This window comes from Podarcis muralis, chromosome 7 (genome assembly GCF_964188315.1).
Source record: "Podarcis muralis chromosome 7, rPodMur119.hap1.1, whole genome shotgun sequence".
In the NCBI taxonomy this organism is placed as follows: Eukaryota; Metazoa; Chordata; class Lepidosauria; order Squamata; family Lacertidae; genus Podarcis; species Podarcis muralis.
Window position 1 is genome coordinate 83,962,506 of NC_135661.1, and position 24,745 is coordinate 83,987,250.

General features: G+C 51.4%; 2 protein-coding genes across 4 annotated transcripts in view; one reads left to right on the forward strand and one right to left on the reverse strand.

Moving 5' to 3' along the window:
• On the reverse strand, positions 1 to 8,449 carry FKRP (fukutin related protein). 3 transcript variants are annotated; one of them, XM_028742148.2, is made up of 2 exons: positions 8,340 to 8,449; positions 1 to 3,500 (listed from the first exon to the last, which is right to left on the reverse strand). In XM_028742148.2, exon 2 carries the CDS (start codon positions 3,406 to 3,408, stop codon positions 1,897 to 1,899), a length of 1,512 nt encoding a protein of 503 aa, XP_028597981.2. In that variant the 5' UTR covers positions 3,409 to 3,500; positions 8,340 to 8,449; the 3' UTR covers positions 1 to 1,896. The 3 variants fall into 3 exon arrangements, with proteins under 3 accessions (XP_028597981.2, XP_077788407.1, XP_077788406.1); XM_077932281.1 differs by lacking the exon at positions 8,340 to 8,449 and adding an exon at positions 7,922 to 8,011; XM_077932280.1 differs by lacking the exon at positions 8,340 to 8,449 and adding an exon at positions 7,658 to 7,745.
• STRN4 (striatin 4) overlaps positions 7,908 to 24,745 on the forward strand; it is a 25,486-nt gene continuing 8,648 nt past the window's right edge. The window contains exons 1-11 of the mRNA XM_028742147.2: positions 7,908 to 8,318; positions 14,502 to 14,605; positions 14,882 to 14,955; positions 16,199 to 16,277; positions 16,422 to 16,622; positions 18,058 to 18,217; positions 19,832 to 19,982; positions 20,483 to 20,596; positions 21,085 to 21,200; positions 21,710 to 21,885; positions 24,527 to 24,574. Coding sequence (XP_028597980.2) covers positions 7,923 to 8,318; positions 14,502 to 14,605; positions 14,882 to 14,955; positions 16,199 to 16,277; positions 16,422 to 16,622; positions 18,058 to 18,217; positions 19,832 to 19,982; positions 20,483 to 20,596; positions 21,085 to 21,200; positions 21,710 to 21,885; positions 24,527 to 24,574 — 1,619 coding nt within the window. The 5' untranslated portion in view covers positions 7,908 to 7,922. The remainder of the gene's footprint in view (positions 8,319 to 14,501; positions 14,606 to 14,881; positions 14,956 to 16,198; positions 16,278 to 16,421; positions 16,623 to 18,057; positions 18,218 to 19,831; positions 19,983 to 20,482; positions 20,597 to 21,084; positions 21,201 to 21,709; positions 21,886 to 24,526; positions 24,575 to 24,745) is intronic.

Genomic DNA, 24,745 nt, shown 5'->3' on the forward strand with positions numbered 1-24,745 from the left:
TTGTTTAGGGAAGTTTTTAATATTTAATGCTGTTTTGTTTTTGACACTCGATTGGGAGCCGCCCAGAGTGGCTGGGGAAACTCAGCCAGATGGGCGGGGTATAAATAATAAATTATTATTATTATTAAGTATGTTTTGCTGTGTTCTGTTTTGTAAGCTGCTCTGAGGTGGCTTTTCCTCTTCAAGGCGGTTTAAACGTATGTTAGATAAAATCCAATTAATCCATCCAATAAATGATCAGTTTGCAGCAGCAGAACCAAGCAGTGGGAAAAGAGGGATAGCGCCCCACCCAGTTCTGAATTCTACAAGGCAAGATCCTCGCATCTATGCTGCATTTGTCTCCTTGCTGCATTTGCACCAATGGCATCTCTGCAGGAAGGCTGCCAGAGCGCGGCTGCAATCCTCAGCTTACCTCCTTTGGGGTACACCCCGCTGACTTCACTTGAGCATTCAAAACAGTGTGATCTAGTCCCCGACATCCTGTTTGAAATAAAAGTCTACTGGTCCCCCTCAAAACCTGACCCCCTCGTGCTACAGCCAGCCCAGCTTCAGTGAGGAACAGCAGCTGCAGTGAGACAGGCGCTTCCTGCATTCCAATCTACCAGTAAATGGGCAGAAGATGAGAACTTCGAATTTGCAATTCATGACTCTGTGAATGCTTTCTGTCTGACTTCAAAGGGTGTATCACACCAGCAGTGCTAATTCTTTTCCCTTCCTGAAGCCCTGGCCATTTATTTTCTACCTGCTTTCTGCCTGCTTCCCAGAGGGATATTGATGGCCTTGGCCACTGTGGTACAAATAGGATGCAGGGCTCTTCATATACAGTGGTACCTCGGGTTAAGAACTTAATTTGTTCCAGAGGTCCGTTCTTAACCTGAAACTGTTCTTAACCTGAGGTACCAGTTTAGCTAATGGGGCCTCCCGCTCCCGCCGAGATTTCTGTTCTCATCCTGAAGCAAAGTTCTTAACCCAAGGTAGTATTTCTGGGTTAGTGGAGTCTGTAACCTGAAGTGTCTGTAACCTGAAGCATATGTAACTCGAGGTACCACTGTACTCATAGGAGCTGCCTGTCCGATTCTCAGCATCTGACTTTCTCCTGTAGAACCTGCTGCTAATGCTGTTGGTATGATCTCCTTATCAAATTCTTCCTGGACAGTTTTGAGGAAGCAGGACGTTGAATCCTAAGCAGTCTCATTTTTCAGTCACGAAATAACTGACCGCACTGAATTTGCTAGTCCTTGAGGTGCCACAAGACTCATTGGGTTTTTTGCAGCAACAGTCTAACACAGCTACCTCTCTGGAAAATGACTGCTTTGTGAACGCCACTGCAGCTGCTTGCTCTGTTGCGTGACTCTTGCTGAAACAAGCAGCTGTCGACAGCGGGGGGGGGGGATTTTTCCTCCTGGGGTGACGTATTTTGAAAGGCAACGCTGCAACTCACTGCAGCAATGGTCCTCCCTAGCCTTTCCGTTTTCAAAGGGTTCTGTTTGCTATGGCTCAGCAAAATGAAACCTTCAAGCACCAAGGCAGTCTACCTCTGAGTACCTGCTGCTGGGAACCAACAACAGCAAAGAGCCATTACCTTCATGCCCTGACTGTGACCTTCCCAGACGCACCTGTCTGGCTGCCATCGGAAACAGAATGCTGGACTAGATAGGGCTTTGAACTGATCCAGAAAGGCAGAATGTACATTCAGTGCTGCTACCGTGAAACAATTCACTGTTGCAAACATCTCCTCCAGTATGGACAAGACACCGAGGTACCTGTAACGGGCGGGTAAATCACCTGACTGCATAATCATTTGCATGGCATCAAGAGTTCAAGGAAGGAAAGCTCTCAGCTCCGAGATACTCGAGAACCTCTCCTTTTAAGGCTTGGGCCTTCACGAGGGCTCTTTCACTTTCCCTTCTCCATGCTCTTCACAGCTGGGTTTGGATATTCTGGGTTTTCAACCACCCCTTCTCCAAACTTCAGCTCCAGGAAGCTCCAGTAATCATTGGGCGCCATAGCTAGGAAGCCGGCAAACGGGATGGGAACCAAGGGCTTCAGGAAATGCTCCGGGAACTCAATGTCCTGCCGGTGGTCCATCCACGTGTCCTTGGTCATCACGCCGTTCTTGGGGTAGAAGGGCCACAGGTCAACGTGCAAGTGGTTGCGCTCACTGTACTGCACCCGGTAGAAGTCCCCCTCGATGGCTTTCTCCCAGACAAAGCCCTTCTCGTCCACGATGGTGCCGGAATCTGCGCTCCGGAGCAGCTCGCAGTTGGGGATGTCTTCCAGGTAGACGCCCAGATCCACGTCGTAATCCCACGGGATGATGTCTTGGTGGCGGGCGGCTCCGAGGAGCGTCCCCCCTTCCAGCCAGTAGCGCACTCCGGACGCCTCCAGGATGCCGATGACGTACTTGGCCGTCTCCCTCAGGGCTCGGAGGCAGCAAGGCGGCGTCCACCGGTTCTGGTAGAGGTATTCCGGCGTGTCATCGCGGATGGTGCCGAAGCAGCGGGGCGTCTCCTTGCTGCAGCCAAACCACTGCTCCTTGCCGTCCTCCAGGACGACCCGCTTGATGCCAAAGTCGCGGAAGAGCTGCAGGCGGTTGGCCTTGGCCAGGTTGTCGGCCTTCCACTGGTTGTGGGAGGAGGTGAGCAGAGGCTGGTGGAGCGCCGAGAAGGAAACGTCGAGCAGGCGGACAACCCATCCCCGCAGGGAGGCCTGGATGAAGAGCGAAGTCAGCAAGGGCTTGGCCAGGGGCATGGAGAGGTTGAAGAGGTCCCTGGTGCGCAGGAGGACAACGGCCTCGCCTTTCAAGGCCCCACACACCTTGGAGGAAGGCGGAGCTGCTGTGTAGTCGGCCGTCCATTCTTTAAGGTTCACCTTGAGGTTCAGGCACTGGAGGGGAGCTAGCGACTGCACTGGAGCTGCCACCATCTGCACCTGAGCTTGGCTGGCCTTAAACTCCTCCAGCATTCGCTCCAGCTGGGATGCGGAATCCACCCTCACCCCATCCGGCACCAGCGCCACGTATTCCGTCTTCACGTAGGTCTCGGGCCTGGAGACGTGGGCAGGCTGGTCAGGGGACGGCTTGAGAACAACGACCTGGATGTTAGGAGTGCCAGGGAGAACCATAGGAGGATAAGGCAATCGGTCTGCCGCCACCACAACGGGCAGCTCGGGTTTGTGCTTCACGAAGAGACGCACCACGTCGGGGACGTAGTTTTCAAAGTCTTCAAACTCCCTGATGAGGACGGTCACACCTGGCCTCAGCAAGCCACGGGGCTGGTGGGCACTGGGATGCGGGTGGTCCCTGTGGCGGTGCAAGACACGCTGCTGCAGCCTCGAGATGTAGAAAAGGATCAGTAGGTTTATGGTGATGGCAACAGCAAGCACGCCTTGGCAGAAGGTGATGCGCATCTTGCGAGCGCAGGGCAAGTTTGGAAGAGCTCTCGTCTCTGGCCGACGGAGTGTCTCGCAGTTCCAGATTCATCCATCCAAATTTAGTTCACCTGGAAACCAGGGAGAAGAAATAATCAAAAGATCGTACATTTAGGAAATACCATTTTACCATCAGCTATAGTGCTCTGGTCCATGGGGTCACGAAAAGTCGGACATGACTAAACAAATAGATTACTCCAAACTTCTGAGACCAAAAGCAAACTTTTTACCTAAAATGATTTCCTTTTAGAGGGTCTTACTGTCTTCCCGCAGAGAAACCCACCTCTATGTTTCTGCAAGGGTCATGGCACTGGGGCGCATGTCAAGATGGAGACACGTTTAGGGAAGGCTGTTCTGAGAGCAAGTCATTCTGTGGTTCCTCCTTATGAGGCATGACCAATGATCCAATTGCACCTGGTGCATAGCTGAAACAGAATTCTTCTGCACCGTAGAACAAAAAATGTTTGGTAGGAGGCCAGTTAAGAACAACAATTCATGCAGAGAAGCAACGGGCAGCCAACTCTGTGGGTACACAGCACCCTTTCATTACTGAATTATTTAGTTCTCTCTCTCTCTCTCTCTCTCTCTCACACACACACACACACACACACACACACACACACTGTTGCGCCCCAGAATGCAGCGCTCTAGGCAAACCAGACTGTGGCGTGCCACCACCACAAAGAAGAAGTGTTCTTGAATGAAGGATGGGGAACCTGTGGAGCCATTTTATCCAGAAAAACGTAAGAACAACAGAGGACCCTGCTGAATTAGGCCACCATAGTCCAACATTCTGTTCTCACACAGGCCAGCCAGATGCCTATGGGAAGCACATAAGCAGGACCCAAGAATAAAAGCACTCTCCTCTCGTGATGTTTCCAGAAGCATGCTGCCTCCAACAACAGAACATAGCCATTCATAGGAGACAACTTCAGTAGCAGAGCCCATGCTCTGGAAGTCCGAGATTCAAACCCTGGCAACTCCAGTGTGGGAGTTGCCCGAGACTTTGGATTGTTTCTGCTGGCCAGAGCATGCAGCGCTTATCTGGACTCTGGTTTCATACAGTGGTACCTCGGGTTAAGAACTTACCGTATTTTTCGCTCTATAACACGCACCCAACCATAACACGCACATAGTCTTTAGAGGAGGAAAACAAGAAAAAAAATATTCTAAACGAAACAGTGGGTGTATGATTTTTGTGGTTCATGCTGTGGCCACAGACATGTGATCTGACAGTGAGTTTGGGGTAGCCCAATACAAAAATCCTGAGGATCCATGCTTTGTAACCACGTTTTTGCACCACTGCGGCCCCAGGCAACAGTGGGTGCGTGATTTTTTTGGTGCAAGCTGTAGCCATGGACATGCTATGTGATCTGATGGTGAATTTGGGGTGACCCAGTGCAAAAATCCTGAGGATTCATGTGGATCCGTGCTTTGTAACCAGGCTCTCTGTCCCTCTCTTCTCCCCACTCAGTGGCTCTTCTCCCGCTTTGCTGTTTCAAAGCAAGCCACGGAGGACGGAAGGAAGGGGAACCATGGATCCTCTGCTCACGACTGCAGCAGATCCCCCCGCCATCCGTAGGCATTCGCTCCATAACACGCACAGACACTTCCCCTTACTTTCTAGGAGGAAAAAAGTGAGTGTTATGGAGCAAAAAATACGGTATTTCATTTGGGAGGTGTGTTCTTAACCTGTAGAACCACTTTAGCTAATGGGGCCTCCCACTGCCGCTGCACGATTTCTGTTCTCATCCTGAAGCAAAGTTCTTAACCCTAGGTAATATTTCTGGGTTAGTGGAGTCTGTAACCTGAAGTGTGTGTAACCTGAAGCATATGTAACCCGAGGTACCACTGTATATGGATTCAAGTGACCTGGCATGAGATGGAACACATTCAGATCTCATGGATGAGGGCTGGTGAATTCCACAGCCAGTCTTTGCAAATGAATTGCAAGCTGCCCTTCCATAAGAACTGCAAAATGCCAGAAGTAGTATTCACAAGCCGGGTAAATGGCGAGGTGTGTTGGGAACAGCGCCGCCTGGAGAACGGTAGCGCCGCCAGAAAATGCCAACATGCTTTCAGGCGTGTGCAAGCATCAAGGCTCGTGCTGGGCGTGCTGGGCATTAACCACCAGCAGCAGGGAAGCCAACAAAAGAGTAGCGCTAATGAGTGCAACCCCTCAACATATGTCTTTTTTATTTATTTTTAAACCCACTAATCTTCCCGGCGTGGCAGATGGGCCAGGAGAACAGGAGGGGGCTGCCTTATTTAATCTTATTTACATCAAGCTTGCTCATTTCCCTGGAGGGATCAAGGCTTGTGTTTGTAAAGGGACAATCCTTGCTCTGTAACCCTCCTCCCTCTGTAGACCAATGAAGGAGTGGGGGGGTGGGCTAGGACAAGAAAGCTTCCTTTGGGGGAAGGCCGCTTACTCAGGAGGAGAAAAAACACAAACAAAAAAGATCATGTTTCTTTTCTATAACAGCAGAGTTAACACTCATCACCACCTTGCTATGCTGTGCAGAAGGGGGCTTGATTCTCAATGAATAGGGTGCAGGGAACAAATTTGGTCACTGGCCCAATGCTAACCCCAAGAGTATACCCCTTCACTTTCTCCCACATTGGTAAATGATTGCCATTTTATTTTATGTCCTCCAAGGAAATCAAGGGGCAGCAAACATGGTCCTTCCCATCCCCATTTTATCAAGCTCAGGTACTATTCCAGTGTACTGGAAGTGTGTAGTAACTATTTTTTAAAAAGACACACACCTATGAAATTCACATCAGGTTGCACCCTTAGCAAATTGTGGGGTCCCCAGAATAATAGGATCCCCCCACTTGCTTGAGCCCAGCTCCTGTTTTCCATGCAAAGACAGGCAAAGCAGGAAGATAATGTCTCTGAGTATGTGCAGAGTGTCATCACACCCTACTCCCCCAGGCTTCTGGGAGTCGTTCAGGCACACTTGAGTCCCGATAGCTATCATTTTGAAAGCAAACATGGAAAGCATGGAGGGTTTATAGGCACTTTAAAGATGATTTGACAGCAGCCTTTTTCACAAACCATTCTTTAAGAAGGGAACGGGACTTGCAGCACTCATCAATTCACACAGAATTGCAGAGTTGGAAGGGAACCCAAGGGTCATCTAGCCCAACCCTCTGCAAGGCAGGAATCTCAACGAAAGCACCACTTCTGAAGGACGGCTGTTGTCATGTTATGGTGGTGCTGGTGGCGAGTCTAATCGTTGTCACAATGCAATGGAGACCAGAGAGGAAGGGGCAGGAATATGCAATGAATTCAGCCTGAGGGAGCAGGAGACCTTTGGGGCATGTCCCTGCCCTCTTCTAGTCTGCAAAGCACTGTGCGCATGGATGTTGCTTTAAAAGATAACAATAACAAATGGCAATGATGATATTTAATACAGTGGCAACAGCAGAAATAACCACCCCCGGCCACAGGCCCTCCTGAGAGGACACCTTGGCTGAACTTGCACGCCTTCCTCACTCCCCTAACTCCCTTGACAACCCCCTGCTTATTTATTACATTGCTTATTTATTGCAACTGCACCCCAGCTTTCCTCCAAGGTGCTCCCAGTCCTCCTCCTCCCCGTTTCATCCGCACAAGAACCCTGCGAGGTAGGCTGAGAGGGGCACCCCCTCAGTCGCCAGGCCTCTCCCAGGGAACCCTGGTCTCCCAAGCCGCAGCCCGGGTCCTCTAACCACTACACCACACCGTCCCTCTTCTACTTTTCCCTTCACAATCACCCCCCGCACCCCAAATAGGCTTCTGCGTGCCCCCAATGCAATCCCACTCAGGTCCGTCACGTCCTTTTAAATTTAATTTCACTTCATGGGGCGGGGGGGGGGGGGGAGTGTATGGTGCCACCCTGTCTATCCTCCCGAGGAGGAGGAGGAGGGATGACGGCAGCAGCCGGTTGCTAAGGTGCTGGCGGTGGGCGCCCTGCTCGGGGGCGACTTTTCCCGAAGGCCCCGAGGTAGCAGGCCGCGTTGCCATGGTGACCTCGCCCGCTCTCTTTCGAACGGGCGGGCGGTTAGATTCGGGGCCCTGCGCGCGGACGTTGCACGAGGGTGGGGAGCAGCCTGCGCGCGCTCCCCCCACCCTACTCCGGTTACCACGGCAACGCCCCCCCCCCCAATTCTGCGAGAGGAGCAGGAACAGGAGGCGGCGGAGATCAGAGAGAGTGGGGATGCGGCCCACCCCTCCAGTCACCATGGAAACGCCTCCCCTCCCTTCTCTCCCTCCGGCTTCACACTCTTCTGCGGCGTAGTTGCCGCGAGCGCCTCCCGAGCCGACCTAGGCCGCATTTCCTGGCCGGCTCCCTATTTGGCAGGAAGTGGCCCCCGCTCCTCCCTCCCGCACGTCCTCTCTGTCCCCCGCTCTCGCTCTCCTCCTCCGCCTCCTCCCCTCGCAGACCGGGACCCGCTTCCCGCCGCCCGCCCTCCTCCTCCCTCCCCCCGCGCGCGGCGGGCTCACTATGTGGCAGCAGCAGCAACAGCCGCCGCCGCCGCCACCTCCGCCGCCGCCGCCCTCCTCCTCCTCGTCGTCGTCGGCGTGCTCCTCCTCCTCCTCCTCCCCGTCGCCGCCGCCTCCTCAGCCGCAGCCGGCCGGATCCCCGATGGAGGCCGAGCGGGTGGCGGCGCGGGCCCAGCAGCTGCACCAGCAGGCGCTGGCCGCGGCGGCGGGAGACCAGCCGCCTCAGCCGCCCCCTCCGCCGCCGCCTCAGCAAGGCACGGCGGCGGCGGCGGCCTCTCAGGGCGGCCCCGGCCGCGGCGAGCTGAGCCTGCCGGGCATCCTGCACTTCATCCAGCACGAGTGGGCGCGCTTCGAGGCCGAGAAGAGCCGCTGGGAGGCCGAGAGGGCCGAGCTGCAGGTGAGAGGGGCCGGCGGTTACCGGGAGCCGAGGGCGCGGGGGCGGCGGGGACAGCCAAGGGGTCGCCTCTTCTTTCCTCCTCCTCCTCCTCCCGCTGCTGCTGCTCCTGCCACTGCCGTCGCCATCTTGGTGGGAAATGGTGGCCGACGGGACTGGCGGGGGTGGGGGTGGGGGCAGGCGCGGCGCCCCCAAGCTCCGGGGGTCACGGCTGCGGCCACGAAACGGGGGAGTCCCTGCCAGAGGAAGGCACTCTTACCCCCCCCCCCATTGCATAGCCCCGCAAGGGGGCCTGGCAACACCGCCCCCAGCCCCCCCCCAGTGCCCTGCAACATTTCTCCGTTGAAAACAGGGGCGTCCCATCCCATCATAAATATATGTGACCCGCTAGCCCCAACATATATAGAAACACTGAACGTTTAAAAACTTCCCTGTACAGAACTGCCTTCAAATGTCTTCTGAAGGTTGCATAGTTACTAATAAAGGTTGCATACCCTCCAACATTTCTCCCATGAAAAGCGATGAAAAATGGGACATTCCGGGATCAAATCAGAAACTGGGGCAGCTTTTGTAATTCCAGGCCTGTCCCTGGAAATAGGGACACTTGGAGGGTCTGCGCCCCTCAGGAAGGGTGTAGGGATTATTCCCCTAGGTGGATTTGGGGATAACCCCCAAAGAGTGTTTTGGGTTCCTTTCGTGTAGCAGTTAAAATTATGGTTTGGCGGGGAGGGCAAGAGATACTTCCCCTCCTTCCAGAAGGTGTTCATTCTAAGCTTTCCCATCTAATCTCACTCTGGACACCTTCTCAAGTACTACTCAGTGGGGAAGACGGCTGCTTCCACTTCAAGGCCCAGGATGCCAAGGCGGAAGATGTGCTTAAATCAATGGGAACGAGAGACTGTAATTCCAGAAGGACTCTTGTCATCGGTTGCCCAGACAGTATTGAGCTAGATGGTCTGTGTCCGCTTCCTGTGCTCCTGAGGCCTTCCTTTCCATTCTTCAGTCCAACAGGAATATCCCTATGCAAATAGGATGCTTCCCCTACCATATTCTGTTAAAAAGGGAAATCTGAGGGGGCTGGATTCTGCCTCCCTCCCCCAATTTTGCCGCCCTTCTACAGATGCCGTATGTTGTGATGGTGGGCTGATTCCCACAGAAGAGGGCTCAGGAGCTGCTAGTTGTGGATTTTTTTGCATGTAGGAAGTGGACTTATACCATTGGGCCACCATTGGTCCACCCAGCTCAGGCAGTGGTCCTGCAGGGGTCTCTCCCTGCCTTACCTGGGGACACCAGGCATTGAACTTTCCATATGCAAAGCAGGTTCTCCCCTTCTGAACTATGGACTTAAACACACATCCTACGAGGTGAGGGCAGCAGGGAGAATATGTTCAGTGCTGTCTCAGCCACCGTCAATGATGCATAGTCAGTGGGGAAGATACGCATAGGGAGAGTGAGCCTCTGGGGATGGAGTCAGCGAACCCTCAAACCCAAAGCAATTTATGATTATGGTCGAGAATTCTGTTTGTCCCAAAGAACACGAGAGCAGTAGCATCCCCCACTGACTTCAGTGAAACTTGCTTCATTGTTTAGTGTTTAGAGAGATATTAATCACTTCAGGTCAGTGTTATCTGGCTGCCAGAGATTTAGCACAGGAAATGGGAAAAGGGAGATGTATGGCAAATCTCAGTCCAAATAACCCCTTATAGTGCAATGGGTGAAATCTATGAGAGCAGGGAGGCGCATTATTCTAAAGTTGTCTTGGGTGTTGAGTAGGTTTGAGGCTGGGTGTACTAAAGGGGGTGAATAGTTGGTCCCTTCCCCTTGTAGGGATGTGGAAAGAAATGAGTGACCTGGGCAATATATCCGCCTTACCTTAGAAAGGCAAAAGGTTGAAAGTAACTGATGTATTGCCAACTGTGAGTGGAAGCCTGTGAAAGGATTTCATCTCTACCTTCTGTGGTGACAGAGTGGGGGGTGAGTGGGTGGATATTGCTGCCACCTGTTCCATAGCAAATGGGGACATGGGGTGTATATGGGAAGAGGAAGGAGGAAGCTGACACCTATGGCTCCCAGGTGGTTGGGAAGCAGCTGTCCCTACTGCCATAGTAACTGGCACAAAGGGAGATGGAACAGCATATTGTATTTTAACATGGATGCAAAGGCAGTAGAGCAGGGGGCTGAACAGAGGTTGGGTTAAGAGATGGACAGTGTGCTCTTACTTACTTATTTATTTCCTTTACATCCTGCCGCCTTATCCCATAAGCTCAGGGTGCTTTATATGGTTCTCTTTCCCTCATTTAATCTGCACAACTGCCCTGCAAGATAGGTTAGATTGAGAGGTAGTGACTGGCTCCAAGGCCACCCAGTGAGCCAAGTGGGGATTTGAACCTTGGTCTCCTAGGTCCTAGTCCGACCCTCTTAAGAACTGCACCACACTGGCTATCTTTTGAAAGGGCTGTAGCCAGAAGTTACTGCTCATAGTATAAGTGCCCATCCTGCTTTTTCCCTCTGGTGAACCACTGTTTGTTTTGTGCTGAAAACCTGTTTGGCCAGTGGTAGCATGCAGCACCTGAAATCACAGTGTACGTCCCATGGGAAGCTCTGCCTCTCACAAATCATGTTTGGTTTTCTTAAAAACTGAATGGTTATCTGCCACCAGAATGATAAAAAGGTAAAGGTACCCCTGCCCGTACGGGCCAGTCTTGACAGACTCTAGGGTTGTGCGCCCTTCTCACTCAAGAGGCCGGGGGCCAGCGCTGTCCGCAGACACTTCCGGGTCACGTGGCCAGCGTGACAAAGCTGCATCTGGCGAGCCAGCGCAGCACACGGAACGCTGTTTACCTTCCCGCTAGTAAGCGGTCCCTATTTATCTACTTGCACCCGGGGGTGCTTTCGAACTGCTAGGTTGGCAGGCACTGGGACCGAATGACGGGAGCGCACCCCGCCGCGGGGATTCGAACCGGCGATCTTTTGATCGGCAAGCCCTAGGCGCTGAGGCTTTTACCCACAGCGCCACCCGCGTCCCCCACCAGAATGATAAGGGAGCGTAAATCGGAAGCAATTGTTCACTCTTAAAAACTGGCACTTGGGGCCATCTAGTAGAACCAATCGGCAATACAGTGGTGCCTCGCAAGACGAAAAGAATCCGTTCCACGATTCTCTTCGTCTAGCGGTTTTTTCGTCTTGCGAAGCAACCCTATTAGCGGATTAGCGCTATTAGCGGCTTAGCTGCTAAAAGGCTATTAGCGGCTTAGCGGCTTAGAAAAAGGGGGGGGAAGCGGGGGGGAAATCGCAAGACTAGCAAGACGTTTCGTCTTGCGAAGCAAGCCCATAGGGAAATTCGTCTTGCGAAGCAACTCAGAAACGGAAAACCCTTTCGTCTAACGGGTTTTCCGTCTTGCGAGGCATTCGTCTTGCGGGGCACCACTGTATGTTGAAACACTGCGAAATGGAATTACCGTATTTTTCACTCTATAAGACGCACCAGACCACAAGACGCACCTAGTTTTTGGAGGAGGAAAACAAGAAAAAAATATTCTGAATCTCAGAAGCCAGAACAGCAAGAGGGATCGCTGTGCAGTGAAAGCAGCAATCCCTCTTGCTGTTCCGGCTTCTGGGATAGCTGCGCAGCCTGCATTCACTCCATAAGACGCACAAACATTTCCCCTTACTTTTTAGGAGGGAAAAAGTGAATCTTATAGAGCAAAAAATACGGTACATTCAGCTGACCGGCTGGCAGCCAGGATCCCAGTGCACATACCCCCTTGGCTATGCTGCTCAGCCTAACCTACTTCGCAGGATTGGCGTGAGGATAAAACTAGGAGGGAAGAGCCACACATGCTACCTTGAGCTCCTTGGAGGAAAGGCAGAATAGAGATGTAATCATAATAAAGGTAAAAGGTAAAGGTACCCCTGCCCGTACGGCCCAGTCTTGACAGACTCTAGGGTTGTGCGCCCATCTCACTCTAGAGGCCGGGGGCCAGCGCTGTCCGGAGACACTTCCGGGTCACGTGGCCAGCGTGACATCGCTGCTCTGGCGAGCCAGAGCCGCACACAGAAACGCTGTTTACCTTCCCGCTAGTAAGCGGTCCCTATTTATCTACTTGCACCCGGGGGTGCTTTCGAACTGCTAGGTTGGCAGGCGCTGGGACTGAGCGACGGGAGCGCACCCCGCCGCAGGGATTCGAACCGCCGACCTTTCGATCGGCAAGCCCTAGGCGCTGAGGCTTTTACCCACAGTGCCACCCGTGTCCCTGTAATCATAATAGGCAGCTTTAAAGATAGATTAGGCATGTTCACAGAGAGATTTAGGTGGCTAGCCATAATTAGCTTAAAATGGTATTCAGAGGCAGTAAACAGCTGATTTGTAAATGCTGGAGACAAAAGGCAAGAGCCACCCACTGTTGCTCGTTTGTGAGCTTCCCTGGGGTGCACGCAGCTGATCCTGTCAAGGACAAATTTCAGATAATCTGTTCAACAAGAACTGATTCCGTGCGGTTGGGAATTGTGTTAAGGGAAGCTGTTTAAAGTCAGTATGCGACTGTCCTACCAGTGGGGACATTTGACAGTCTTAATATCGCACCTGAGAAACGGAGGCTGAGGATGAGAAATGGACCTTGAGTGAATCGAAGTGTTTTTGCTTCCCATGATGAACACGGTCTCCTCCTGTCTTGCTGCTACCTCTCATCAAACAGGTTTTGCAGGTTTTGGGAACAATACGAAAACTTGCAAAATCTGTTTACCTGCGGGGAAAGTGGGACGAGTTGTGTGTACTGTGGGCAGCGACCAAACCCACTTGAAGTCCTAGTGTTAGGAAAACAGCAGAGAAATGGAAATACTAAAGAGAATCTCCCTTTCAAGCCATCTTCAATTCTGGAAAAGAGCATATTTTTTGTCTCCCATTTGAGGTGTTCTTATTACTGTAGTGGAAACTAGTTGCCCAGTCCAAGCAATATAGTACAGAAGCAAACTCCTGGGAATTTCAGCTGGATGTTTAATTACATACTTAGTGCAGTCCAGCTTTTTCAAAAGCGCTCTGTAAACATGAACTTGTTAAACCTGTGAGGTTGTGGCTGGATCTTCCTGCGGTGCTGTCAATCCATGTACTGATGGAGGCAAGTCAGTGAGCCTTTGACATGGCTTCGTATCATTGAAATGCCCCAATTTGCAACCCGTTACAATTTTCCTACCCTCTCATGACAGATGCCGCTGCTGTTCAGCTAAGACAGAATATCGAACCTGCTTATCGTACCGGGAGTGTGTCTCCTGCAGTTTACAAACCATGTCGCTTTTGCAGCCACATGCAGCTTATCGCGTCAACATTGTAAAGTTGTTATAGCAGTTAAACAGGGCAGCAAGGGCAGGACTTCCGCATATTATTTTGAATTCATGGCCTGCTGAGAGAAAACATGGAATAGGACAGAGTCACGTAGTTCCCAGTCTTTTCCACTTGGTCACTGTTGGGGATGAAGGGAGGATCGGGATTTGGTTTAATAAGGGAGCTGTCATATAAAATCCTGCCCCTCTTCACACTATCAACGCACAGCCCTTGTCCCTAGAGGGTTTTCCTCCCCTTTCTTTTGCCTTCTTATCTGTTTTGTTTCTCAAACCTCCCTGCAGCATGCAGCCCCTCCTGTTCATGGGCCCTTTGTAACCAGATGCCTTTTCCTGTTCCCTTCAAGCTGTTGCAATGACATTTATTAACCCTGTGACCTCAGAGCAGTTCAACCAATGAGACGAGGGAACTCAGCATCAGGGGAAGACTTATTTACATACATCAAGTCGTGTGTGTGTGTGTACTTCTGTTAATATTTTTTGATATGGGTTTTAGCAGGGGTCAGCAACCTTTTTCAGCCATGGGCCGGTCCACCGTCCCTCAGACCATGTGGTGGGCCGGACTATATTTTGGGGGGGGGGGGAATGAACAAATTCCTATGCCCCACAAATAACCCAGAGATGCATTTTAATAAAATGACACATTCTACTCATGTAAAAACACGCTGATTCCCGGACCATCCGTGGGCTGGATTGAGAAGGCAATTGGGCCGCATCCGGCCCACGGGCCTTAGGTTGCCTGCCCCTGGGTTTTAGCCTATAATGCCCTCATAATCCTGGGTTGGGCAGGAACGGGGTTGTTGTGTCCTGTCAGAATTCAGTGCCTCTGACTTCCGGTTCTTAACCCTCCAGGCGCAAGTGGCCTTTCTTCAGGGGGAAAGGAAGGGCCAAGAGAACCTCAAGACAGATCTTGTACGGAGGATAAAGATGCTGGAATACGCTTTGAAGCAGGAGAGGTGAGCCATGCCACACACCAGTGTGCCCCCCTTGTGGTGGCAGAGTGGGCACCTCTGGGTTGCTGCCGCTGCTGGGCTCTCATTTTGGGAGAGGGTGGAGTTTCCCTCATGGTGCAGTGGGGAGAGACAGTCTGGATTCTTCTTTCCGCTCCTGGTATCCTTGTGTGACAGTCGCCTCACTGTTGCATTCTGCACCCATCACCCACTATAAGGAAAATGACACGTGCTCATTTGCTCCCGGTGTTTTGCTCCTAAGGTTTCTTCTGCTTCTTCCAGGTCAAAGTACCACAAGCTGAAATTTGGCACTGAGCTGAACCAGGGGGAAAAGAAACCAGATATGTCAGAACCAGGTATTGTGCTCCCCGCCTCACCCTCGGATGTCTGGGCATCTGCTCACTTGCACCTGTGATGTTCCTTTATCCTTCGCTGAGCCACCTGCCAGGGCCTAAACAGGTGCTTCCACTGTTGTTCCCCTGGAATGGCAATGACATCCTCTCACAACGAGAGACGTCCAGGAACCTGCTCCTGCAGTTGTCTTCCGATGTGTCCACTGCTCTTTTAAGTTCAGGCGGCTGGTGAATGAGAGCAGGGCATTCCTACTTAAGTAGTATCTTACACAGACTCTCTCACCTTCCAGGCATTCCAGGCTATGTCCAGTGAAATCTTACTCTTCCAACTTTTGGAGCTTAGATTACTTCCATTGTTTGTTTGCTGTCTGGAAGTTGCCACAGGTGCCAAAACAAATGGAAGGGCAGCCCATAAGTATTTAAATAAATGTTGAGGCCGGTGCTTCGTTAGCAATTGACTCCCTTTTGCGTTGAGGGGAAGGAGGAAAAGGGCAGGAGGGTAGATTCATACTGAGGGTAGATTCATACTTTGCATACTGAAGTTCACTCCCTGGCTGTCCTCTCAGACTCTGTGCTTCGTGTGCACGGGTAAAGCTATCAATAAATAATGTAATTAAAGCATTTTCTAACCCTCTCTCTAGCCAAAGATAGTCCTACAGTGGCCTTCAGATCAGTTAAGAATACAAGACAATCCCTGCCTTCAGGCTTTCACTGCACAAAATGGCAAAGGGATTGGGAGGAGGAAAATAGTTATTGTTTAAAAGGCATAGCAGGTCTGGGAGAGAAAAACCTCCCTGAGACCCTGCCTGAATGGGGCAAAAGATCAGAGAACCTGGAAGAGGGGAGGAAATTTGCTCTCCTTGACCGCTGGTAGACTTTCCTAGTCCCGCTCTAGGCCGTCCATATGGTTTGAGTTTTTCGGGGGTTTTAAATAGCAAATTCTGGCCTTGCCATTTGCAAGGCTGAGAACATACTACAGAGGCCCGTTCGCAACGTGAAAAGAGCGCAACCCGCAGCGGCACGTCTGTGCACGCGCGGGTTGCAATTTGCTGCTCATGCGCATGGTGTCATTTTGCGCTTGTGCGCATGCGCGAGCAGCGAAACCCGGAAGTAACCTTTTCCGGAACTTCCGGGTCACCGCGGGACGTAACCTGAAAGAACGTAAAATGAAGCAAACGTAACGTGAGGTATGACTGTAGTTTCCTTGTCAGCTGCTGACGGAAAGCTTTTCTCCTTTTGCCCCTAGTCTCCAATGGGCCAGCGGAACCGATCTCATTGGAGAGCAACCAGTTCATGTGGAAGGAAGGGCGCCAACTCCTCCGCCAGTGAGTAGGGAGTAGGGCTGAGCTCCTGGGGGTGAGCGAAGAGGCCCTGCTCTGTTGGCAGCCTCCCTCTAAGGCAGGCTCGTCCCGGGGCCTGCCAAGTTGCTCAGCCCTATACTGAAGGCCCCTTTTGATCGGCCTCCCCAGGTACCTGGAGGAAGTGGGCTACACGGACACCATCCTAGACATGCGATCCAAGCGAGTCCGCTCTCTGCTCGGCCGCTGCTCCATGGAACTGAACGGTGCTGCTGAGCCCAGCGGCCTGGGGACTGGGCCTGCGCCGGGACCTGCTGGGCTGAATGGGGGCGAGTCCCTTCTCGTCAAGCAGATAGAGGAGCAGATCAAAAGGTACGTTATAAGTCACTTTGGCCATGGGGCAGCGAGGAAGAGAAGATTCTCCACGTTCCTTGCCGCACCCCCTGCACAGCAGAGGGCCACCTTGACCCGCTGTCAACCCTCTGGGAGCCACACGCCTAGAGTATGCATGGCCAATTGTAACTTTCCCCCCTTTATAATACAGTTTTTAGTGAGGGAGGGCTTTCACAAAAAACCTTCTGGCACACAGAGGATCTGTGGTCAGCGATTAATTTTTTTAAACGGCACATTTTTCAGGACCACAAAAAACCTTTTGACATTACAGCAGAGGAAATATAAGAGCAGTAAAAAAAAAAAAGTCAATGTTTTTTATTTTTCAAAAGAAGCAGCACATGGGGGACACACACACAAAAAACCTCTGTGATGCGGGGTGGATTTAGCCTTCAAATGAGCCACCCCTGCTGCACTGGGTGTGATTGTTCCATCTGGTGCACATTTTTTCTCTTCTCTTTGGCAAATGTCAAACGAACTGTGGTCCAAGCTCTGGAAGGGCAGGTACAGTCCTGCTGCAGGCCTTACTAGTGTCTTCTGTATTATATCGCAGCTCTGATTGCCAGCACAGGGTACATAGGACTTTCACCATAGAGCTGCAAGGAGGGGGTCGCACCCGTATCTACATTCATTGAGGGTCATGGCCAGTGTTCTTTTTTCACAGTTTGCATTTTTTTCACCAGATGTTCAGGCTCTGCATTACTCTAATATTTTCCTGCTTCCATGGTCTGTGGCTAGCAGTAGGGAATGAAACACCCATGGGATGTACAGAGGAGACCTTTCGAAGAGCAGGTGCCTTAAGGCCAGGGGATGAGACTGGGCTGGCAGAGGCCCCTGTACAGGACAAAGGGTGTAGTGCTGGTGCCTGTGGAAGGGACTTTTCAGTGGTGGCCCCACATCTGTATTCTTTTAAGGAAGCACGTGTAGATTCACCCTTTTTGCCAGGCTTTTGGATGAGGGAAATTTGTCAGACTGCATTTACTAACAGTTTGATGCAGCTGTTTCAATTCTGAGTTGTATTTGTGTCATGTTGTTGTTGTTGTTTGGTAGTTATGTTGTTCAATATGCCGTAAACCTCCCTGTGGCCTCTTGCACAGGTGGGAAATAAATAAAATAAAAATCCTGGTCAGGGAAGGTTGTGCATAGTCTTGCACTGTGGAGGTCCATAAAGTCACAAGTGACTGTGCTGATGGCTGTCAGTTGATCCAGGAATGGATCTACACAAATCAGATTAGAGGAGGGAGTGTGGGATCCCTCAGTGAATATATTTCCAGCCTGTTTTGGAGCTGAGTTCATATTCCCCATACAACAGTTTTCTGCTTCTTTTCTCCTGATAATGAGCATGCTTTTCTGTTTTCACGTGAGGCAACCCTAGACCCCAGTGTCTGTTGTTCTACCTTACCCTTCTTACTTGCAGGAATGCTGGGAAGGAGGCAAAGGACCGGACCGGCGGCTCCGTGATGGAGAAGATCCCCTTCTTGCAGGGCTGCGAGGAAGAAGACGACAGTGATGAGGAGAAGGACTTGGAAAGCCTGCCCCTGGAGACGCAGCGGCAACACAAGAAGCAGCGAGTAAAGGTATCCTCCCCGCCATGAACCTAGCAAAGAGGTGGAGGACTTAGTTTAGCACCATGGAGGCAAGGGGGCTGAGCTTAGGTTTCTTGAAGGGAATTGGTTTTTTTTAGCAATATGGAACCAGAGGGCAGGGAGTCAGAATCATAGAATTACAGAGTTTAGAGGGGCCCATCTTGTCTAACCCCCTGCAATGCAGGAATATGCACCTGTCCCATACGGGGATCGGACCTGCAACCTTAGTGTTATCAGCACCATGCTCTAACCAACTGAGCTATCTGCAGCTGCAAATATTTTATTTATTTATTAAGCTTCTTAGCTTAGTTCTCCAAGTGACTTTCAGCAAGTGTGTGTGTACATATGCACCCACACACCCACAGAGTATAAAAAAGGGGTGTCCTACAATGCCGCAATCTATTGTTTAATATAGCATTCATGGAAACAAACAAGCATTAACTATGCTCTAATAATAAACAGAGAATACTCCCACTCACTAATACCCCCCTTATAACCTAACCCCCACCCAGAAGTCTAGTATCAGGCCAGCTATTCCAAATCAGCATACTCCTCCAGGGATGGTCCGTCATCTCCTCTCCCTTTGTGAGAAGCAGGAGCAAGGCAAAACAGGCGTTTGGACTGTAGCTTCTATCCCCGGCTCTGCCAGATAAGCGAAATCCATTGGTTTTCCCCCTTTAGGCTTGTGGCTCCCATTCACAGTTGAGGTGGTTGCGTTGGCATTTTGCCACACTTTAAATACCATATTTTTCGCTCTATAGGACGTACCTGACCACGCACCTTGTTTTAGAGGGGGAGAACAAGAAAAAATAATTCTCCCCCTCTCTGCTCAGCGCCCCTTCAGCGAAGCGGCAGGAGAAACGGAGCCCCTTCCATTTCTCCTCCCGCTTCGCTGAAGGGGTGCTGCGCAGCTCTTCCTCTCTGCTGAAGCCAGGAGTCTTGCTCTTCCGGCTTCAGCAAAAGGAACCCGAAGCCTTTGGAGCGCAGCGCGAGGTCCCGCTGCGCTCCAAAGGCTTCAGGCGGCTATCCCTGAAGCCTGGAGAGCAAGTGGGGTTGGTGCTCTCCAGGCTTCAGCGAAAGCAATGCATAGCCTCCAGAGCGCGGAGGGAGCGCTCCCTCTGCGCTTTGGAGGCTTCGCGTTGCTTTTGCTGAAGCCAAGGAGCCTGCATTCGCTCCATAGGACGCACACACATTTCCCCTTAATTTTTGGAGGGGAAAAAGTGCGTCCTATAGAGCGAAAAATACGGTACTCTTTTGTTGTATTCAAGTTGAAAAAACAAAGCATAAATCTTCTCCTGCCAGTCTTTGCCCAGTGACATGCTCACAAAGGACTTGTAAGTCCACAGTGGTCTCAGGAATCTCTTCGTTAGGAACGGTGGGCCTGGGGTTTGGGCCTTTTCATGCTGTGCATTCCACCCAGCTACTGTACTGAGGACACAAAGGGACATGGATACCTACAAAACCCACCTGCAGTAGGCCATAAACTGCCCCGGTCATGCTCCTTAGTTTCAGGCGGGGAGGTTCTCTTGTCTGGTTGGTGCTTGCCCATGCAGATGTGGCCACAATGCACATCCAAGCTCTGATTTGCCCCGTCCCTCTCGGCAGCTCACCAACAAGCCCCTGATGCCAGAAGTGGAGGATGAAGACGACGACGAGGACTCCGAGGATGCACTGAGCGAGTTCGACTTCCTCGGCTCAGGGGAGAACGGCGAGGGGTCCGGGGACATGCGGCGAGCTGGAGATGGCAATGAACTTGGTAGTTACAGAGCTGCATCTAAGTTTCCCCCGCATCTCAAATGTCCCCTTGGCTACATGGGGGTTTCCTGATTAATTCCTCCTGATTGTGTCTCAGTCAGCTATTGGGGTAGGGATGGGGGGGGGAAAGGCCTGGGCACTTTTACCGCGATTGACCAAGGTTCAGCAGCTGGGTCATCGCCAGTTTACAGTGGCCAGAGGCTGGCTTGACCGTCCCCTCTCCAACTCCCCCCCCTTCCAGTGTGGTGAGAGCCAGTGTGGTGTAGTGGTTAAGAGCGGTAGTCTCGTAATCTGGGGAACCGGGTTCGCGTCTCCGCTCCTCCACCTGCAGCTGCTGGGTGACCTTGGGCCAGTCACACTTCTCTGAAGTCTCTCAGCCCCACTCACCTCACAGAGTGTTTGTTGTGGGGGAGGAAGGGAAAGGAGAATGTTAGCCGCTTTGAGACTCCTTAAGGGGAGTGAAAGGCGGGATATCAAATCCAAACTCTTCCTCTTCTGCAGAAAGCCGCCGGGTGAAGCTGCAGGGCATGCTAGCTGACCTCCAAGATGTGGATGGGCTTCCCCCGAAACCTTCCATGCCGGCAGCCATCTCCAGTCAAGCCAGATCTCACGAAGGTGCAAAGGCTTGGTTTGTCCCTTATGCCCGCCCCCTTTCCTTTTGGCTTTGTTTTTTGATTTTATTAAATTCGTCCAACATTATCACAACACCATGCAGGTCAAGAAATAACCCACCTCTAACCCAGAAGCTGGTGCTCGGGCAATGCATGCAAAATAACAACCAAACAAGTTATTATCCCAGGCTGCTATTTGTATGGAAAGGAACGAACATTTTAAGTTACCCAGTGAAAGTTTTCTAATGTGTGGGGAAGTCCTCTACTTTCAGTTTTAGCCTTGTGGGTAATAAAGTCATGCCATTCAGTCTGCTTCAAGCCTTGTGCCAATTTTATTTTAATTTCCCCACGAGCGCTGTTTGCCACACTTCCCTGTTGCCTTTTGTGTGGTCACATCCAAAACAACCTACACCCCACCCCGTTTCCTTTGTCCTGTGGCTGGCGCGTTGCCACACTCGTAAGCTTTCCTCTCCTCTCTCCTCCCCGGAACAGGTTCCCTGGGCTTCTCCTCGGATGTTTTTATAATGGACACCATTGGCGGAGGAGAGGTCAGCCTGGGAGACCTCGCGGACCTGACCGTCACCAACGACAATGAGCTAAGCTGCGATGTGAGTTGCGATGCGAGTTCCGAGACTTGGCAGTTTCCATTTCTGCCCCCTGCTGCCTCCTCAAGCCCTCTTCTGCTCCTCTGGCTACTGCCACAGGGGCAGCCTGAGCTGGGAAATACCGTATTTTTCGCTCTATAAGACGCACCAGACCACAAGACGCACCTAGTTTTTGGAGGAGGAAAACAAGAAAAAAAATATTCTGAATCTCAGAAGCCAGAACAGCAAGAGGGATCGCTGCGCAGTGAAAGCAGCAACCCCTCTTGCTGTTCTGGCTTCTGGGATAGCAGTGCAGCCTGCATTCGCTCCATAAGACGCACACACATTTCCCCTTACTTTCTAGGAGGGAAAAAGTGAGTCTTATAGAGCAAAAAATACGGTAATCTTCCATGAGTGGGAGGTGGTGAGGAAGCAGCTCTGTAGCAGCGGGAGAGGTTCGGGATGGGGAGGGGCACCTGGCTAAGCAGCCCCTCTATTCTTTCTCCTCCTCCTCTCCTCCACCCCTGCCTCAGCTCTCGGACAGCAAAGATGCCTTTAAGAAGACGTGGAACCCCAAGTTCACCCTACGGAGTCACTACGATGGCATCCGGGCCTTGGTCTTCCATCACTCCGAGTCCGCGCTGGTCACCGCCTCGGAGGACGGCACGCTGAAGCTGTGGAACCTACAGAAGACGGTGGCCGCCAAAAAGTGAGGACCTCCTGTCTTTAGAGATGGAAAAAAGCACACCAAGAACTCGGGCCAATATAAGTTTCCGTAGTGGGAGCGGTCCCCACTCGCAAATCAATAGCCAATTGTAACAAAAACTAACCCATTCAAAAGTATGTATTCTGACAAGGATTACAAACTCAAATAGAGATTACAAACTCTAACTCATAAGGATATGTATATCCAATTATGGATCAGAAACCAGTAAGTTCATGTTAGTCCATAGTCAGGTTCGACGTGAATGTCTTAGTTTCAGTCATTGAGCAGAAGTCAATTATGGATCAGAAACCATTGACTATTGATTTGCAAGTAGGGACCACTCCCACTATTGAAACTTATATTGGCCTGAGTTCTTGGTGTGCTTTTTTCTTGGTATATTTAATAACAAGAACTCCAACTTATTCAATGTCTTTAGAGCTGGAGCTAGCATAAAAATGGCTCCCTCCCTGGAGAAGGACAAGGTGGCTCACTATGCCTCCAATTGCCAGTTACTGAGGAGCAGCGGAAGGGAAGGGTCCTTGCCCTTGCAGGCTTCCTGTAGTCATCTGGTTGGTGACTGTGGGAAATGCCATGCTGGAGGAGGTCGCTCTGTGGTCCGACCCAGTAGGGCTTGCGTTACGAGGAAGAAACTGCTCTAGGCATTTCTGCGTGCCAGGTGGATGCCCGTTTTTCGTCTCCGCCTGCCATGGCTCCCAGTCAAGGAATGCTGAAGGGCTGTGGAGAGTTGCACAGTCTTGTAACCCTCCGTTCCCAGAGTTCTTGTGGGGATGGGGGAGAGATGGTTCCACAAAGTGGTTTAAACGTAGCGTCCCTGTGGGAGAGATGCAACTTCCAACTGTCTCCGAATCATTACAGTGGTACCTCGGGTTAATTCATTACGGAGGTCTGTTCTTAACCTGAAACTGTTTTTAACCTGAAGCACCACTTTAGCTAATGGGGCCTCCCGCTGCCGCCGCGCTGCCAAAGCACGATTTCTGTTCTCATCCTGAAGCAAAGTTCTTAACCTGAAGCAGTATTTCTGGGCTAGCGGAGTCTGTAACCTGAAGCGTATATAACCTGAAGTGTATGTAACCTGAGATACCACTGTATTATTAATAAAAATTTGTATACCGCCCTTTATCCATAGACCTCAGGGCAGTTCACAACGTCAAAATACAAAATGCATAATAAAAACAAGAACAAAAAGAAAGCAAATAACCCCTAGTGATAGATTCTGTGAATCTGTATGAGGAAAGCATAGAAAAATAACCAATCACAGGTGATGAAAAGAGCTGCGACACAATGAGAGATGGAGTCCCCAACCTTCCCTTGGCTTCAGTTCAACCCCCGAAAGTCGGAAGTCAGTAGTGCTTCCCCAAATCTTTGAAAAGAAACCCCCAGAGCTCTCCCTCCCCCATTCCCTTTGGTTCCGCATCCTTGTCTATCGGACCGTGTGCATTTGCTGTTTTTGCAAAATATGACGCTGCCTTGTAGCAAGTCGGAGCAGTGGTCCATCTCACTTCCTAGTGACTGGCAGCACTTCCCTGGGAAGAGAACCTTGCTCAGCTCTGCTGTGCGAGGCCCTTTGATTGGAGCTGTCAGGACCTCCTGCACCATACCTTGCAGTGGACTCACAGCTGTCCATGGAGGCACAGGTCAAATCTGTGTCCAGGGCAGCTGTTTACCAGCTCCATCTGGTACGCAGGCTGAGACCCTACCTGCCTGCGGACTGCCTCGCCAGAGTGCTGCATGCTCTGGTTATCTCCCGCTTGGACTACTGCAATGCACTCTACGTGGGCCACTTGGAAACTACAGCTAATCCGGAATGCGGCAGCTAGACTGGTGACTGGGGGCGGCCGCCGAGACCATATAACACCGGTCTTGAAAGACCTACATTGGCTCCCAGTACGTTTCCGAGCACAATTCAAAGTGTTGGTGCTGACCTTTAAAGCCCTAAACGGTCTTGGTCCAGTATACCTGAAGGAGCGTCTCCACCCCCATCATTCTGCCCGGACGCTGAGGTCCAGCGCCGAGGACCTTCTGGTGGTTCCCTCATTGCGAGAAGCAAAGCTACAGGGAACCAGGCAGAGGGCCTTCTCGGTAGTGGCACCCGCCCTGTGGAACGCCCTCCCAGCAGATGTCAAAGCGATAAACAACTACCTGACATTCAGAAGACATCTTAAGGCAGCCCTGTTCAGGGAAGTTTTTAACGTGTGATATTTTACTGTATTTTTGGTTTCTATGGAAGCCGCCCAGAGTGGCTGGGGAGGCCCAGCCAGATGGGCGGGGTATAAATAATTTATTATTATTATTATTATTATTATTATTATTATTATTATTGCAGGTATCTTCCGCTCCAATCCCCAAAGTCAGAGGTTTTGAAATAACTACACTAGGGTCCCTACCCCACGCATAGAGCTTAGGGTAGTGAACATGACACTCTCCTGTTTTCATCACTACAGTGGCCTTAAGGTGTGTGTGGGGGGGGCGACCGGGACCACAGCCCTCCATAAGCTGGTAATCTGAAAGGAATGCTACTGAGAGTTGCACGTAAGCTCAGCCTGCAAGTGAGAAAAGCAAAGACGACATGTAGATGTGTAGGCCACCCACCTGACTCTTTTGTCATCCCTCTTTGCTGTTACAGGAACGCAGCGCTCGACGTGGAGCCAGTCTATGCATTCAGGGCACACAGGTGTGTATAGGAGTCGAGCAGGCGCAAGGGGAAGCCATTGATCCCTAGCTAACCTGTCAGCTGCCCTAAAGCAGAACTGCCTGTTGGATTTCCCCAGTGGGTGTCGGGGGAGCATTAGTGGGTACAGCCCCACCCTCGTTCCTTCCGCTCCTTTTCATGCACCTGTTGCTG

Bases quoted from the DNA above. Each gene is read 5' to 3' on its own strand.
- FKRP (XM_028742148.2), bottom strand. From the start codon at position 3,408: ATGCGCATCACCTTCTGCCAAGGCGTGCTTGCTGTTGCCATCACCATA.